The sequence below is a fragment of the Podarcis melisellensis genome (genome assembly GCF_964234715.1).
Source record: "Podarcis melisellensis genome assembly, chromosome: 10".
Lineage (NCBI taxonomy): Eukaryota > Metazoa > Chordata > Lepidosauria > Squamata > Lacertidae > Podarcis > Podarcis melisellensis.
This window is the reverse complement of record NC_138542.1, coordinates 44,874,878-44,892,103: the sequence shown is the minus strand read 5'-3', so window position 1 is coordinate 44,892,103 and position 17,226 is coordinate 44,874,878. Positions and strand designations below refer to the sequence as shown.

The following is a 17,226-nucleotide window of genomic DNA, read 5'->3' as shown; positions in this document are numbered from 1 at the left end:
GAAGCCTAGTGATCCTACTGCCCTTTAACCTACTTCAGCATGACCTTGCCTATTGTGTGAGGAAAGCCCCAGCCATGGTGCTTGAATCCAGGCATACCAGCTGTTCTCTGCTCACATGCAAATGGCTGGTTGCATCCAATTCCACCTGACCTTCCTTTTATCTCACTTGTAATCAGACCACAATGCTGCTTATTTCTGAATCCTGTTTCTGTCAAGTTTTTCCTCTACACCTCTGGTGGCAAACTTGTCTAGGCAAGCATCAGCAGCCTTTTTCATTGTTGAACAATGCTCATCATGTCCATTTCAGCAAGCCACAGCCCATTAATGGTACATCAAGGCCATTTCACAGCCAGCAGTTTCTTTCTTTCCAGCCTTGCATTTGATGTACACCTAGGACTAGTGCACATGGTACAGCTACTACCTGGGAACCACCAAATTGTTGCTTTAAGTGAAATGGAAAGTTAGTTTTTCAGGGTTTCTCCAGAGGCAAAATGGAACATCTAGAATGTATGTGGCACTGTATGTATAAATGAAATGAATGGGTTGCTTCCTACAGACTCACAATCTAAAGGGGGGGGCTCATCCAGACTTGTGCCTGCCCCATGCCTAGAAAGCCCAGGCCTGAGCAGTTTTCCACTTGTCCTGTGCTTCCTAGCCATGGGCCTGAGTGGTTTTGCCCTTGCTGAACTGCTTTCCTCTGGAAAATCTGCCCTTTAGCAACAAAGCAGAGCCAACATGAGTCTGAAGAAAACCTGATTGATGTTTATTCTGATTCAGTGGTAAAGATCAGGTTTTCCCAGGTGAAAGCAGCAGGGCCAGGACAATTCTGGATGAGTCCAGGGAGAGATAGAGAGATGGAGAGTGGGGAGGGGGAAGGGAAAGGGTCATTTATGTCCAGTGAGTCACTGTATGGATTGGTATATTTCCCCATGCTGCTACACAGTTTGCTTTTTTTCTTCTTTTTTCTTTTTTGAGCCTTTTGCATTGTGGGGAAAACTGACCAATCCATGTGGTGAAAGCTGTCACAAAGGGCAATTTAAAGCAGGTCCATCTCCATGTGGCAGCTGTAAAATGTGCATTGCTTGTAGTCAAGGCTGCTGGAAGCCATGGATGTTTATCCATTTCGGCTATTTTTATTTCAAGCATAGTGGTAAAACTTCCAGAGTGGTAGCTTCATCCTAAATCTACATCTTCAGGCATTGATGCTACTGTCTGATGAAGGTTTGGTGCACTTGACTACCCAGTCAAAGGGAAATTATTTTCACTCAAGATTTAGCTGCTGGTGACTATAGGGCTATATTTTACTTTGTACATGGGACCAATAGGTGTGAGGAATGCAGATTTGTTTTCCTTGGCGGAGGAACTGTGGTCTGAGAACTCCAAATCCAAGTTTTAATGGTTTTAATTTCTGTTGAACAATTTCTGCCTGCATCAATCTAAACGGTAAAATATTGTTCGTCACTTTGCTGCATAGCAAGATTAACGTTACAGTTTCACCCTCAGGCTGAGCTGAGCAGGTCCATTTACTTTAAGAAAATTTCCATTTATATTATAGCAAATCTAAATTTACATGCTATAGTAAATGCTGTCCATAAAAGGAAAAAGCAGAGATATGCGCACACTCCTTGTCAATATGGATATTTGCTTTTCTAGCTGAGAATGCTATGGTGTTCATAGCCTTTTGCTGCAGCTAGTGGTATTTACTAATATGAAATTATCTTTTGCTCCATTCCAATCTGCCCAGATCAAATGCCACCCAAGACACACAAACTCCCTAAATAGCAGTCTGCTGACTATGACTACAGTACTACTACTGCTACTGTTATAAAAGTAATAAGAAAGCAAATGCCCCATAGTAATATTTTGGCTTCCGTCTTTTTGAGGTTCTTTAATGTTACACGTGGATCTAGACAACAAGGCCATAAAAGAGACACAGGTGCAGAGAAAAAGGTATTAGTGGAATCCTACTGTAGTCTCTGAAAATCCTACACTGTCATTGTGCATACTGAGATGTACCCAAGGTATTTTGGAAATCTAGATCCTCTTGCAAGCAAGTTCATGGATAATTGTAGATTACACTAAGATTCTTTTCTTCTTCTTCTGGCAGAGAAACTAATACAAGCATGGTAAATGAACGTAGCCTAGATTCTCCTGGTGCCTCTAGCTTATGGAAGTATCATAATGAAGTCCTCTTGTCATCTGTCCAGTCCTGGTTGAGATAAATGACAAAAAGACACATACCAGTGATGTAAATGTTGCTAGACTTAACTTTCTGTGTTCTATTGTCGGATTAAAGAAAACGTTCTTTGAACAACTGGTTTATTTGCTTAGTTTTCCTTACACACACACACACACACACAATCACTCCATTTGGGTCAGAGTTGGTACACATGACACCTACTTTCAGCATTATTGTGTCACCTATATTATAACCCTACAACAATGGGCTGGAACTTTCCCAGCTTGGAGAAGAACAAGAAAAGGGGGAAAAGGCGCCAGTCCCTAGTGCCACCCCTCTTGGCTGCCTTAGCCCTCCAAGCCTCGGGCAAGTGGTCCCTGCTGCCCACCCCCACGGCACAGGCCTGGTTGTATGAGAGTTGATAATATGTTATGAAATAATCCTAGTCCTTTGAGAGTACATTTCCAGATAAATACTGTTCAAGGCCATCTTAGATGTGCTTGTTGCCCTGATAATATTTTTAAGTAGATTTTGTCATTTACTCTAAGCCATAGACTTCAACCTTTTCAGACTCACAACCCACCATTAGCCCAAATATGCATTTGGGGATTCACTTTTCCCTGCCTCTTGTATATAATTTGTATGGCAGTAATATTACTGTTTGCAGCCACCTTGTCTTTGGTCCTAGTTCACCGATGACAGACTAATGAACCAACTATAAATTAGCAGAACGCCTGCTGTATGGCTGAAGTTATAACACACTTTTTACGTTAAGGAACCCAAGGTTGCATGACTATGTCTTCAACATGCACTATGAATGCAACATAGTTGTATTAAAAATAGTCTTGATTCAAAGGTAATATTAATATCATACAGTCACAGCTGTCCTTGTGAATTGAACTCTGTGTATATTTCCAAAGGGCTCCACATCTGACATTTACCGTAAAGCTGCTGTTTCCATCCCGAACAAAGTGGACTTCTAAAATCACAATTTGTGGTTTTGTGGTTTTTTACCATTTACATGAGAGGCTTGCCGCATCAGACCCATCAAGTCCAGCATCCTTCTTACCACAGTGGTCTACCAGCTGTCTCCAGGAAGCCTACAAGCAACCTAACATCTGTAGGCATGAGAGGAGATGGGATATGAAACAAGGTTTTGTGATTGGGGTAGGGGCGTGGAACAGTCACTACTTTTTGGAGCCAAGTACAACTGTTTTAAGGTATTGCGCCATATTCTTAAATATGATATAGCAATATGTCAAACTGTTGCCAGGCCTATAGCAACAAGTTAAATGCAAACAGAAAGAGAGAAGGGTAAGAAAAACAAGCCTTGAGCATTTAAAAAAATGTTATAGCACCACAGTTATCAAGAGGTTCCAGAAGGGCAGTAATGTTAGTCTGCAGCAAAAAACAATACAATCATGCAGCACCTTAAAAACCAATACATGTATTGTGGCTGTAATAAGTTTGGGTTCAATACCTTGAGACAAGATTTAACATAGTGAAATTTATTAGCTACTACAACAACTAAGAAATGTCTCTGAAACACTACAATGGCTGGTGGCACAGCTTTGGCAGACTAGAGTCCTCTTCCTCAGAGGTATGAAGCATATAGAGTGCGCACTAGATGGAGGAAATGTAATTCCTGCGGTGAGATGGAAACGCAATGCAAAAAAATAATAATAGTCTGTATCCCCCGCACCCATTTCGTTTTCCTCTGACTTCACTGTTGACACCCCACTGCCACACGTTGCTGGGAATCGCAGGTAGGCGAGAGGTGAGGTGGGTTGGCTGTTGCGTCCATGCCCCGCTTTGCCGGCATCTCACAGCAAAGGGCTCTTTGAAGTCGCAGAACAGAATCCTAGAATGGTAGATCTGGAAGGGACCCCAGGGTCATCTAGCCCAACCCCCCGGGATGCAGGCCTTAAGTCCGGGATACATTTGTTAGATCTGAATACGCCGCTGAGTTTAGGCTCTTTGTTGATTTTAAGCTATGGGGACCCTGTCCCTGCGGCTGAAGGACCTCGATACGCCGCTCTGCTCGTTTCCTCCTTCCTCGCTCTTTCTTTCCCTCACTTTGCCGGCGCGCCCGCCCCATTCCCCGCCCCACCGAGAGGCGGGCCTGTGCGCCGTGAGGTCACGGCCGCGGCGAAGCCACTCGAGCGCCGCTTCGTATAAGGACGAGGGAGGAGGGCCGTCTCGGTCGGCGGCGCTATTGGCCGGGAAGATGGCGGTGAACAGGCACCACTCGGCGGGCGGCGGGGTGATCCCGCCCAACGGGGAGAGGTAACTAAGGAAGCGAGGAGAGGGTAGACGTGGAGCGGGGGAAGGGGGCGCCATCCCCGGCCTCGGGGGTCGCCAGGGGGGCCCTCGCCCGGGTTTATTTCGGAGGAGACCGCGGGCGGCTTCTCGAGAAAAGTCGCCCCTGGTTCGGCCACCGAAAGCAGCGCCAAATCTCTCCCCAGGAATTGCGATTGTGACGCACGCGCGCAGCAGTTAACTGCTCGTGTGAATGCTGTTACGCAGGGCATTCCCCGCCCGCCCCTCTTCCTCCCGTGCCTTCTTCCCTCGGGCTCCTGCCCGGTTGATGTTTATGGGGTGGGGCGAAAGTTTTAAGGGGTAAACATCCCTTGATCTGTGTTGTTGTGGGTAGATAAACTCGCTCCCTTGTAGCGCTGCCCTGAAGGTGTTTACTCGGAAGTAAGGCCTTCTGTTCTCCGCGGCGCCCACTTGCCCCTTCGCATACTTGGGGTCGGTGCCTTAGGCGTAAGCTGCTGCGCAGGCTGATTCAGTTCGTGACATTTCCTCCTCTTCAGCCCTCGGTGGGTGTGACCCTAATCCGTGCTTTCCCTTTGTCATGTGCTACACGCAAGTTACACGTTGATCCCCCACAGTATGAGTGGAGATCAGCGTACATTTATTTCCTTAATATTTCGCCGGCCGGTTTGCCACTTTACCAGAGATAAAGTGACTAGCGTGCCAGTGAAGCATAAAAGAAAAATGACGATTTTACCAGTGTTTACAAAGTAATACTAAAAATAGTTACATTCCTTTGAAGCATATTTGAGACATACTAAGCAGATGGGCTGTGGGCAGCCATTTATCCCCTACAGTGAAGGAGATATCCAGTGTTTGGGGCAGTCGAGAACTCTCTTGAATAAAGATACCTTGCCATTTTTCCCTCATGAAGAACTGGAAAGTATCTTAAAAGTAAGGGTGCTGTGAATTGATGTATACAAGTGTGGTTCTCCAGGTGGATTTAGTGTCAATTTTTACCTCACTAGGTAATTGTTATCAATTGTTAACAATTGTTATTGATAACAATAATCAATTGATAACAGTTGGCCAAAAATATTTGTGGCAGAGCACATCTCATTAATGTGGCTGTGATTTTGGTCCTACCCAAAGCATGCATTTAAAGCATGTGACTTCCCCCAAAGAATAATGGGAACTGTGGTTTAAGAATGTTAGGAAATGTAGTTCTATGAGGGGGGTAAACTACAGTTCCCAGAATTCTTTAGCAGAAGCCATGTGCTTTAAATGTGTGGTGTGGATGTGATATTCAAGTTGCTCTCTGCCTTGTTATGTGTAAACAGAGCACCACTGGTTTTTTAGGTGGTGTGAGCATCAGTTTTCTGCATCTGTCAAAAATTACTTGCTGGATTGGCAGCATGCCAGAAAACTTAACTTGTGAATGATTGGCCCTCAAATTGTATCTAAGGGAAAATAATTCTTCCAGCCTGCTGGCTAGTTCATTTGATCTATTAGACTTCATAGTTGTCTTTTCGAGACTATAGTTGTTGTCTGGCCAGGGCAGACAGAAAAGCTCTTGATAACCATCACAATACTGGTATCTCTTTCTTACCCTTGTTCCTGTTATTGCTGGAATTGACATGTTACTTTCCCAGTGTAAGCTAAATTTGTCAAATGGATTAGACATCCCTTCGCTGTGCTGTCCCTATTCCTGGCACAGGGTTCCTACAACAACTCACTGCTGAGATTTGAGCTACCATCTTAGAATCACAGAATTGTAGTTGGAAGGGACCATGAGAGTTATCTAGTCCAGCCCCCTGCAATGCAGGAATCTCAACTAGATCATACATGACAAATGGCCATCCAACCTCTGCTTAAAAACCTCCAAGGAAGGATGGTCCACCACCGCTTGTGGGAGTCTTTTCCACTGTTGAACTGCTCTGTCAGAAAGTTCTTCCTGATGTTTAGTCAGAAACTCTTTTCTAATAACTTGAATCCATTGGTTCATGTTCTGCCCTCCAGAGCAGGAGAAAACAAGCTTGCTCCATCCTCCATTTGACAGCCCTTGAGATAATCTGAATATGGCTACCATATCTCCTCTGAGTCTCCTCTTTACCAGGCTAAACATACCCAACTCCCTTAACTGTTCCTCATAAAGTTTGGTTTTCAGACCCTTTATCTTATTGGTCAGTCGCCCTCCTCTGCACATGTTCTAGCTTGTCAGTATCCTTCTTTCACTGTGGATATTGACAATTATATTATTCAGTTGATTATTCAGCTGAATGACCAAGAACAATAAAAGCAGAGTAATGGTGAAGCCAAGTGCATGTTAATTGTACTTGCAAATTATGAAAAGTGTAGCACAGAGTCCAGTTTGTTTTCTAAACAGAAGATCATGGTTAGGAGAATTTCAGATGCTGGAGAAAATAGATTGGCCCAAGACATTTTGGCACCTGAGGCAAGCCACACAATGCCCTCCCCACCACCAGGGAAGAAGGGGTGAGTGAAGATTTACATCAGGAACAAGGATGGTAGCGCCTCTTATTTGCCTAGAGGCTGTATCTGGCAGGGAGTCTGCTGAGGAAGACAGCTGATCTGGCTCCTAAGAGTGCCACAGTTGTCATGGCCACTGCAGCAGCAGCAGCAGCAGGCGATGCATTTCTTGGAGATCAGATCTGTGGATCCTTCCCTCTGAGGCAGTCGTCTCGCCTTGTCTCATGCATGAGCTGGCCCTGCTTGCATGCAAATTTATATGTTGTTGCATATTGTTTTAAGTTTCTGAAAGCCAATGGAAGCATTGCATTTTTGAAAGATGAGCTGAGCACCTATAAACGACAGTCACAACAGGAATAATGATTTCAACTTAATTATTAACAAGTTTAAGTTTCCACTGTATTGACTGTTAGTGCATCATTTGATCTATTATTTATTAATTTTTTTGTCCCACAGCACCTGTGCTTCAGGATCGCTTATAACAAAAAACCTGACACTATAAGCCACAAGACCAGTTACAGAACAGAGCACACAAACCTTGTTGGCAGAATGAAATTCAGTTGACTTAGAAAACTCTCACTAATTGGCTCTGGGCTAACAAAAGAGCTGGAAGGGAAGCCAGAGCGAGTTAAATCAGTCACATGATTCTTAGCTGGTCAGTGAGAGAGCTAAATTGAAAAGCATTGCACAGTTCTTTCATAACCTGTTCGTGAGCAGTAGGTCACCAGTAAAATATCCCTGAACAAGAAATGGTTTAGGGGTATCCTGATGAGAACAAAGACTGTTCATATGGGAGTTTCCATAGCCTTAATATTAGCAAGTGTTCGGCACACACTTGGAAGAATGCAAAATGAGAGGCAGCTGTAGAGCACATCACATGGGGATCTGCCTTGTCAGGATAGAGCTCCCAGTACCGCTCAGCTGGCAGTAAGGGGAAGGATTTTTGTTTGTTTTTTGTAATTCCCCCTATACAGCCAAAATCAGTTCTTCAGACTTGGGGAGGCTGGGGAAGGGGAGGCGAATTGCTAACCTGCTTTTTCTCCTGTTCACTAATTGAAGATTTCTTGTCAACTGAGTAACATGGTTGGATACAACCCTCAGTTAGGACTATGGGGGGGGGGAGTCCCTTTGCACAAGTAGAAGCCCTTCTTAGGTGAATCCCGTTGACTGGATTCTCTCGTGTCCTGCTTTAGACTTGAAATGTCAGGAGAATTGTGTTCCCGTTTAGTGTCTGAAGGGGAAAGCAAATATATCTGCTGAGTTGGGTTTTGCTTTCTGAATGGCTGTCTGGGCTTGGCAGTGGCTCTCCCAGTGAGTATAGTAGAGTTGGTTCTTCACCGATCAGTACTGGCATGTTTTGCATAGCCCACTAAGAAATGCTCATGCGGCCATATTTTTTCTCCTTCCCTGAAGCATTCTCAAGCACTGTAAAGATGTGGAGCTGACCTTCTCTGATGTGACTGGCAAACCAGAGATCTTCAAAGGCACCAAGAAAGGAATGGTGTTTCTCACTCCTTACAGGGTAAGTCTTGAGTGAGGGCCAGTTGCATCTTAGACATCTTTTGAAGGGTCATTCAGTCAGGACAGCAATCACTTGTAGTTTATCTAACTACAGCTAGTGTGAGATTCTACAGTACATTCTTTTCTATACTATTAGTGTAGGTATTTTTTTTTTCTACATTACAGTGGTACCTCTGGATGCGAATGGAATCTGTTCTGGAGCCCCATTCGCATCCAGAAGCGAACGCAACCCGTGTCTGCGGGTCGCGATTCGGTGCTTCCGCGCATGCTCTTGACATCATTTTTTAGCATCTGTGCATGCGCAAGCTGCGAAACCCGGAAGTAACACACTCCATTACTTCCGGCTCGCCGTGGAGCGCAACCCGAAAATATTCATCCCGAAACTACTTCAACCCGAGGTATGGCTGTAGTTGAAATCATAGAGTAGAAGTAGTTTTCTTCTTTCAGGTATTCAGCATGGCTACTACAAATTCTGAAATTTTGTAGATTATTTTGTTCTGAAATTTCATGTTGGCTTAAGATACAAGAAGGCATTCTGACTGACACAAGATGAAAACTGTTTTTGTGGGTTGTTTGATGTTCTCCATAAGTCTATCTTTAAATACTGTTCAGAAACTTCTGCTGGTATAGAATGCCACTTCCTTTTTCCAGCCCCCACCTCACTGGCCTTACTTTGAACCTTCCAGAAGCAGTGTTGTTGTTTTTGCCTGGTTGGAATGTGTCCTTGAACTCTGATAGTGCCAGGATGGAGGACAGAAAGAGTGTGTAGAATCTAGCAGACTCTAGAGTGTTCAGAAAGAGCATGTGGCACTTGGAAGGTTCCCCAGAAGAGAATTTGGCCTCAAGATGAAAAAGATTACCACCTTCTACCTAAACTGCCAGTGAGAGGTCTTAGTGGGGAACCTCCATGCTCTTAAAAGAGGCCTGTCGCAGCCCAATTTTGTAGACATTTAGGGAAAGGATGAAGACATTTGAGTGGGTGGAGGGACTTCTGTAGAAAACTGGTATGATTCCTTATTTTTTTCATTTATTTTAATAAATATTAAATAAAATTTCCTGACTTAAGTCTTCAGTTGATGGTTTGATATGAGGGGTTGGCTTTCTCTCACTTTGAAGAATTAGTTATTTGTCCTGGATTGTTTCGTACGTAGTTTTATATTACATATTTTTATCCCTGTGTTAACTGCTTTGGGCCTTGTATAGAAGAGACAGCACGTGGTATAAGTTTGATAATTAAATGTATTGCAGGTTATTTTTGTGTCCAAGGGCAAGGACCCAATGATGTCCTTCATGATGCCCTTCTACAAGGTGAAAGGATGCTCCATTGAACAGCCCGTATTTTCTGCCAATTATATCAAAGGAGTGATAGAAGCAGAACCTGGAGGTATGTACTACATCTTGTGGTGACGAATATATTTATTGTATCACTGAGTTTAACGCAAGTTGTGCAAAATCTACTTCAGTGATTTATTTTCCATTGGTCTTCCCCCCCCCCCCCTTTCCATTGGTCTTGAAGAGCATGATTGCATCGGAAATGTGGGGCAGTGTCTCATGTGAATATCACATGATAGAAATGAGTTTTTCCTGTGAGTTTGTGTGTTTACTAAAAACACACCCCTCCCTGCCGAGTTTGATTGTGTTTCAGCACTCCTTTTATGAACATATCCTCTTGGCTTGCAAATCATTATTTTCATTGTAACTAGTGTAGCGATGAGGATTTTCACTTCAGTCTTTTTATTATTATAGCTTGATTTGGGAAGAGGAAAAAGTTGTTTTATTTCAGAAACATATTTTTTAAAAACTTTCAATTCAGCAAATATTTTCTTGCCGAGTTATGAAGGATGCTTGCTGGAATAAGACAGTAAAAGATTCTGCTGGTAGAAATTCTTATTTTACTTTCTAGTTAAGTTCCAGACCCTGATTAAATTAATAAATCCATGGAAAACATCTGACTTACTAGTCTTTGAATCAAGTTACCCATCCTCCAGCCTTATCAAATCAAATACTAATTTTATATAGCTATTTTTTTCATACTACCTGAAATAAGATGAATCTTCTTTGTATCTGTAAGGGGGTGAAACCTAGTTAGCAGGAGAAGTACTTGATGGGTTAATACTGGTGTTAATACTATAACTTGGTTGGAACTATTCTTGATTTCACTTTCTTACCCAGAAGTGATCAACCTGTTGTGCTCCCTCCCCTCCTTGGTGTTGTTAGATTACAGTTTCCATCATTCCTGACTCATGGCCTTGTTGGCTGGGGCTGGTGGCAGCTGAAGTCAAACAACATCTAGAGCTTCCCCATCTGTTTTAGTTACCTTTCGTGCCATCAAATTAAAATACAAATGTTTTCATTTGCCCAGAAGCATATGGGTCCAAATTAACTCTGTTAACTTTTATCTTTGCAATCTCTTGGGAAGCTGTCTTAATTAAAATTTAACCTGACTTGTTTTTCTCAGGTGGCTGGGAAGGACAGGCGTCATTTAAGATGAGCTTCTTCAGTGGAGGTGCCATAGAGTTTGGGCAACTGATGTTCAAACTTGCTAGTGATGGTAAGATTCTCTCCTCCGCCCCCAATGCCATTTGCTGCTTAATCTGTATTTGCTTTGCTTTCTGGTTTTGCTAGCAGTAGCTGGCCCTTAGTTAGTCTGGCTGCCTCCATTAACTGACCTGTTCATTTTCATCCTCATGGTTCTGTCCTGCTCTAGGTGCAAAACTGGCAAAAACATCAACAAGGGAAAGGAGATAATTTTGCCTTAATCAATTAAATGTAGACTGATTTAAGACATTGTCATAAGAAGTCCAGGGTTTCATGTGCTGATTTTAGCTTACTGAACATATTCCTCTTCAGCTTCTAGGGGAGTACCTGCCCAGAGTTTTGGCTATGGCTATGCACCTGTTCCCGGGGGCTATGCCCCTCCGCCTTTTCCAGGAGGATATGCACCTGCACCAGGGGCCTATGCCGCACCACCACCAGGACCATACGGTTATATGCCTGCACAAATGAATGGATATGGACCTGCTGCACAACCTATGGGATATCCATATGCTCCTCCTCCAGGTAAAAATTCCAGCAGATTGCATGAAAGAATGTCACTCAAAAAAAGGGCAGTAGTATATACGACCAGACAAAATATATAACTATTGCATGTAGGTGAGATGACTAATGCTCAAATTTAGAGAATATCCACAGTAACACAAAAGTGGAGGGGATCCTATTCAGTGTAGAATGCTTGGAGCACACTAAACGTGGATTGGGTCATTTCGCTAAACAAAGTAAGACTTAGTCCTTGACTTCGAGTATTACATGCATTGTTTTAGTAGGTACATTCTCCACAGTACATCTGTATGTGGTGACTCAGCCTCTGCTGCTGCCTTGCTTTCTATCCAACCAGTGGGAACAGTTGCTGGATCAGTATGGACTATGTAGTTTGAACAGCAATTGTCTCAGTTTAAGCATGTAACATATATGGGGAAAGCGGATGAAATGCAGCATGGGAAAATCCTGTCCTGGTGAACTGCTCCTCCTTGAATATTTCTGTGATGGCATCTGTTATCTGTCGTCAGGCATGTATCCAGCACCTCCTGGGATGAACTCCATGTACATGGCACCGCCTCCTCCATACCCTGGCCCTTCTGCAGGACCTTCGGCCCCATCTCAGGCAGGACCTTCAGCTCCTAGAACCTGGACAGAGCCAGGAATGCCAGGTAAGTTTCCGTTTAGTATGGGGTGTGTGTGATTGGATCAGTCTCCCAGTGTATCTTTTTTAAAGGTTTTGAATAATTTCTATGTTGAAGAGAGGTGAGCGGTTGAGCGTGAGGAGTTACCCTGTTCTAATAGCCATGACAGCCAAGGAAGCTGTGAATCTATTATTATTATTATTATTATTATTATTATTATTATTATTATTATTATTATCTCTATTTGAATTTATATACCACCCTATACCCAGGGGTCTCAGGGCAGTTCACAGAATAAAATCAAGATATAAAACCACAAAATACCTAATAAAAATAAAAACAGCAAACCAATAGCCCCCCATAAAAAACACATTTTAAAAGGGCATGAGATGTAAATTGGATCAACCAAATACCTGGTTAAAGAGGAACGTTTTTGCCTGGTTCCTAAAGATGTATACAGTGGTGCCTCCGGTTATGAACTTAATACATTCTGGAGATCCATTCTTAAGTCGAAACCATTCTTAATTTGAGGTGTGCTTTTGCTAATGGGGTCTCCTGCTGCGAGTCTCCCACTCGCATCCTGGGGCAAAGTTCACTTCCAGGAGACCTACTTCCAGGTTAATGGAGCTCATTACCCGAAGCATTCGCAAGGAGGACAGTACGTAACCAGAGGTTCCACTGTAATGAAGGCACCAGGCGAACTTCCCTGGGGGAAGAGCATTCCACAGACGGGGAGCCACTGCAGAGAAGGCCCGTTCTCGTGTTGCCATCCTCCGAACCTCTCGAAGAGGGGGCACACAAAGGAGGGCCTCAGAAGATGATCTCAGGGTCTGGGTAGGTTCATATGGAAGGAGGCGGTCCTTGAGGTATTGCGGTCCTGAGCAAGCTCTCAGAAGGTTTTAGGATCCCAGAATGCTTGTTAACAGAATACAATCGGTCTAAATTCCAGGTGGCTACCTAATCCTGCAAAAACCTGTTGGGACTACTATTTGTATAAGTGGATACCTCTCTCTCTTAAAATCTTGTTTCTTGATCTTTGTCTCTGTGGTCATTGTGGCATCTTTTCTCCTGTTCCCTGTCTCCTCAGAATGAATGCTGTTCAGCATGTCCACAAACCAACTGCTAGTCTAGTCATATCCTAATTCTTTCTTGCTGACACTGCAGAATCTGCTCTTTTGTCTAATCTAAAAATTGTGCTAAAACATTGTGCTAAAACAAAGCATTTGCTTTGTGAATATAAATAGTGTGGATTTTTGTATTTTTAAGATGCTTGATTCTTTCCTTCTGCACTAGGTGGCAACAAAGCAACAGAGGCAACTTCCAGTGCATATTATAACCCGGCTAATCCGCACAATGTCTACATGCCTATGGTAAGGAACCTCACTAGGTCTGATGTATATAGGGAGGAGAAATGGCAAGAACTCTTGCTATGCTAGCAATCAGCTGGACATAACTTGCAACTGGTTGAAGTATGCAGTACAGCTTCTTACAGCACAGTAAGCATACTTGGTATCTTTGCTTCCTGTAGTAGAGATACCAGCCGTACTAAAAAATGGGAGGGCCAAATGTAACAGCACATAGGGACCTTGAGCTTTGCCTATTCTCCATCTGCATAAACGTCAGTGAGGACCTTCCCTACAAGGGCCTCCTTTACTTCATGCTCGTGGCTGCCAAGCTCATGATATCGCATTAAGGAGGCTGGTTAACTATCTGAAGACAGATGGTATGATGAATTTTGGAATGCAGCTCTGTTGGAAAAGATCACAAATAACATAAAATCCATGAGAGGCAAATCAGAATCTATGAAACATATTGCAGTTTCATAATTTGCTTCAAATACATCCAAATCTGACACAAGATGGCATCCACTTTCTTGGTACAAGATTATTTGATTGACCCACTTCTCCTTTTAGCTTTGATGCTAGCTTGGAATAATGTGAGAAATGCTCACTGTAGCTTATTTCTTTAACCAGCAAGACAATTTTTGTTACAAGTAATAACCTCATTTGTATTACTAGGTTTTTGTTCTTGCTTGGTTTTTAGTATATGTGATTAATGTTCTGTCTCACTCTCAGTAAGCTATAAAGCTGCGATAAAGAGCCATTTCAGTGGAAGTTTTACACACACACACACACACACACACACACAGAGAGAGAGAGAGAGAGAGACAGAGACAGAGACAGAGAGAGTCTTGAATTCTAAGGGGGAAAGGCTGCATTAAAACAAAGTAAACCTTAAATTAGTTAAATTACACTACTTAAGACAATCCAGAGTGCACCCCTCCTTTAAAAAAAAAGGTGCCATTGCAGCCATGTGTTAAGTGCCATCCTATCACTGGCATGTGCAGGTTATATAAAATTGTGTACTCCATCTTGAAGTGTATTGCTAGGGGGTACTGGACTTAAACTTGTATTGAGAGAAGAGCAAGATACCTTGTGGGTTGAGGACCCTCATATTCGATGTCTTGCCCATTTGAACATGATGGCCCCCCAAGCATGATGATAGTGTGCTGAAACTATGAAATGAGCAAAGTTTTGATGTGTTTTGTAAAAAAGGCGACCCATGTACCGTGGATGTGCCACATTAATGCTGTCTCCATTTAATTTAGGATCAACCACCTCCTTATTCACCACCTGAGGAGAAGAAGAATAACTGAGAAGAGCCCAGGGGCTGTCCTCCCATGTTTTTGTCCTAGAAGATTTTGCCATTGCTGCTGCCTCCTCTTGGTTCTGTATGCTCTAGGTCATACTGTGTCACTAACCTGCACGATGTTGGGTGACTCCTCAACACCCGCTGTTCTTGAAACTTTCCTCATGGCAATACAAAAGAGCAGTGACAGTATTGCTTTCCTGAGTACTTACTTTCTCTCCTGAGACCAGAATAGAACAGCCATGACTATTTTAGCCCTTGGTTTGACAGGAGAGGTGAAATATGCATAATGCAAATGAAGCCACTTCACATAAGTAGGAATGAAATACTGAAGCTCTTTGTATGGAACAAAAACACTCGTATAATGACACACAGATAGGAATATGACAGGAGTATTCTGCTTCCATGCATCTCTGCTTGTGAGCATCAGTGTGGCATGTTACAACTGTGTTAACTCCATGCATTTTTTAAAAAAAATTCCATGCAGTTTAATGCATGAGAGGGAATTCTATAAATATGTGGAGGCTTATCTTATTTTCTAGGAAAGTAGCAGAGAGGACTTATGGGGAAATCTCCAGTGGTGTACAAAAAGATGGCCTGGGGAAGCAACCAAAGGGCTAACCAGTAGCTGTCTTTTTGAATATGTCGGTGCATCTCCAACTTATCATGATGAAACTGCATCTGGCTCTGCAACAAACATGTTCTCTACACTTTTGCAACCTATCCCTTGCAAAAGGGATGCCTGGTGGAAACTTACAATCATGTGAAATAACATGTAATAGGTTTCTCTACTGCTTTCTCTTTTGACTGTTGGATCAGTGTCTCTAAAAGTGTATCCTGTCTTTTGGTATAGGGGATATTGAGAAGGTCTCACATTCAAGAGAGGCCAGACTATCTGTCTGCTCATCTAATTCTTAGTGCAGCTGAGAAACCTGGAAAGGATCAATTTATCTGAACTGGAACCAAAGATGTGGCGTTATGAAATTAGTAGTTTGGAGTTGAGGGGTGAAGCTAAGCAAAAAGTATAGGGTACAGATATAAGAGCAACCCACCCGTCAAGCATTCTGGAAACACAACCCAAGCAAGAATGTCTTGGTCTCCTGGAAACCAGCCCAATCCAGGTCCTGAATGTCTTGGTACCCAGTAGCAGCAAGTGCAGCAGAGTCTATTTAATAGGAGAGTACTTTATAGAAAAGAGCTATTATTCTAGCAAACTCCTGAGATAGATAGTGAAGCCATTTCTCCTTGCTCAGCCAGCTGAGCTAGGCACTAATGTAACTAGAAAGGGCTAAATGGTGAATGATGTGGGTGAGAGGGGAAGTATTGAAACTCACTTTGAAATAGAGAAAGGCGTGTCAGACTTGCTTTTGAGCAAAGTTGGAAGAGATGGCAAATGAGTTAGGAAGGGCTAAAAGGATGTTTGCCAGCAAGCAGCACACAATATTGTGGTTGCTTACATAAACTGTCGCTGGTTTAACTTTTATTTTTCACATGATGATCCCCCCTCTTATCTGTTCCAAAGAGAACTCTTGCTCCACATATAATGGAAAATATAACTTAAGTAAAGCCTAATCTCTTAGGATATCTTTTCCTCACCTCTAAAGGGGCTATATTTTGCAAGAGCCACTCATACTAGTTTGTGTTCATGAATCCCTTTCTGACCATCTTCCCTTTAGTAACTGAGATTATTACTCAGTATAGCAGGCATAGGGTGAAATTTTCTAATATCCATTTTAATCTAAATCCAAGAAGCTTAACCACTTTCCATAACTTAATAGTTTCCTCTGTAATATTTTTGGATTGCACTTTAATACAGAAGTATTGAAATCTTTATATTTGTATCTGTGGTGATTGTGTGGACAACCTGGTTTTTTGTGTGCATGTCAGAGAGAGAGAGGGTGGGGGAGAGTTTCTTTCTAAAGGAGTTGTATTAAATACTGTTCTGGCATGAAGTACGTGAGGCTTTCCAGAGCTTGACACACAGCATTAATCATTCCATTTTAAACTGCTACTCAGTTCTTTGTCCTTCATCTGATTCCTATAAAATATACTTCTAGAGGTAGGTGGATAACCTAAGACAAAAAGACCTTGACACAAGCAGAAAGGTGGTTTTAGATGGTCGTTTTTCATTTTGACAAAAAATGATTGCAGAAGGTAAAATGAGAGCAGTGATGGCTGGCTCATCAAGTGGTAGCCTATAATATTCATGTTAGATTGTGGCTGCCACCAGTTTGAAACACCTTTGGTAACCTGTAGTTTTCATCGCTATACAACACGTGCAGGAGCCTACATTAGTCAAAGAGATGCTGAACCCTAATTTGAGTACAGTGGTACCTCGGGTTAAGTACTTAATTCGTTCCAGAGGTCTGTTCTTAACCTGAAACTGTTCTTAACCTGAAGCACCACTTTAGCTAATGGGGCCTCCTGCTGCTGCTGCACCGCCGGAGCACG

At 42.8% G+C, this 17,226-nt stretch overlaps 1 protein-coding gene across 2 annotated transcripts; it reads left to right on the top strand.

Annotated features, from left to right (window-relative positions):
* The first annotated feature begins 4,306 nt into the window (after window positions 1–4,306).
* On the top strand, window positions 4,307–16,606 carry WBP2NL (WBP2 N-terminal like). Of its 2 annotated transcripts, none has more exons than XM_081928691.1 (8): window positions 4,307–4,465; window positions 8,339–8,447; window positions 9,695–9,830; window positions 10,905–10,997; window positions 11,297–11,506; window positions 12,013–12,153; window positions 13,420–13,496; window positions 14,735–16,606. In XM_081928691.1, the coding sequence occupies exons 1-8, from the start codon at window positions 4,407–4,409 to the stop codon at window positions 14,780–14,782; spliced, it is 873 nt and encodes a 290-aa protein (XP_081784817.1). In that variant the 5' UTR covers window positions 4,307–4,406; the 3' UTR covers window positions 14,783–16,606. The 2 variants fall into 2 exon arrangements, with proteins under 2 accessions (XP_081784817.1, XP_081784818.1); XM_081928692.1 differs by lacking the exon at window positions 4,307–4,465 and adding an exon at window positions 4,774–5,001.
* Window positions 16,607–17,226: the final 620 nt, after the last annotated feature.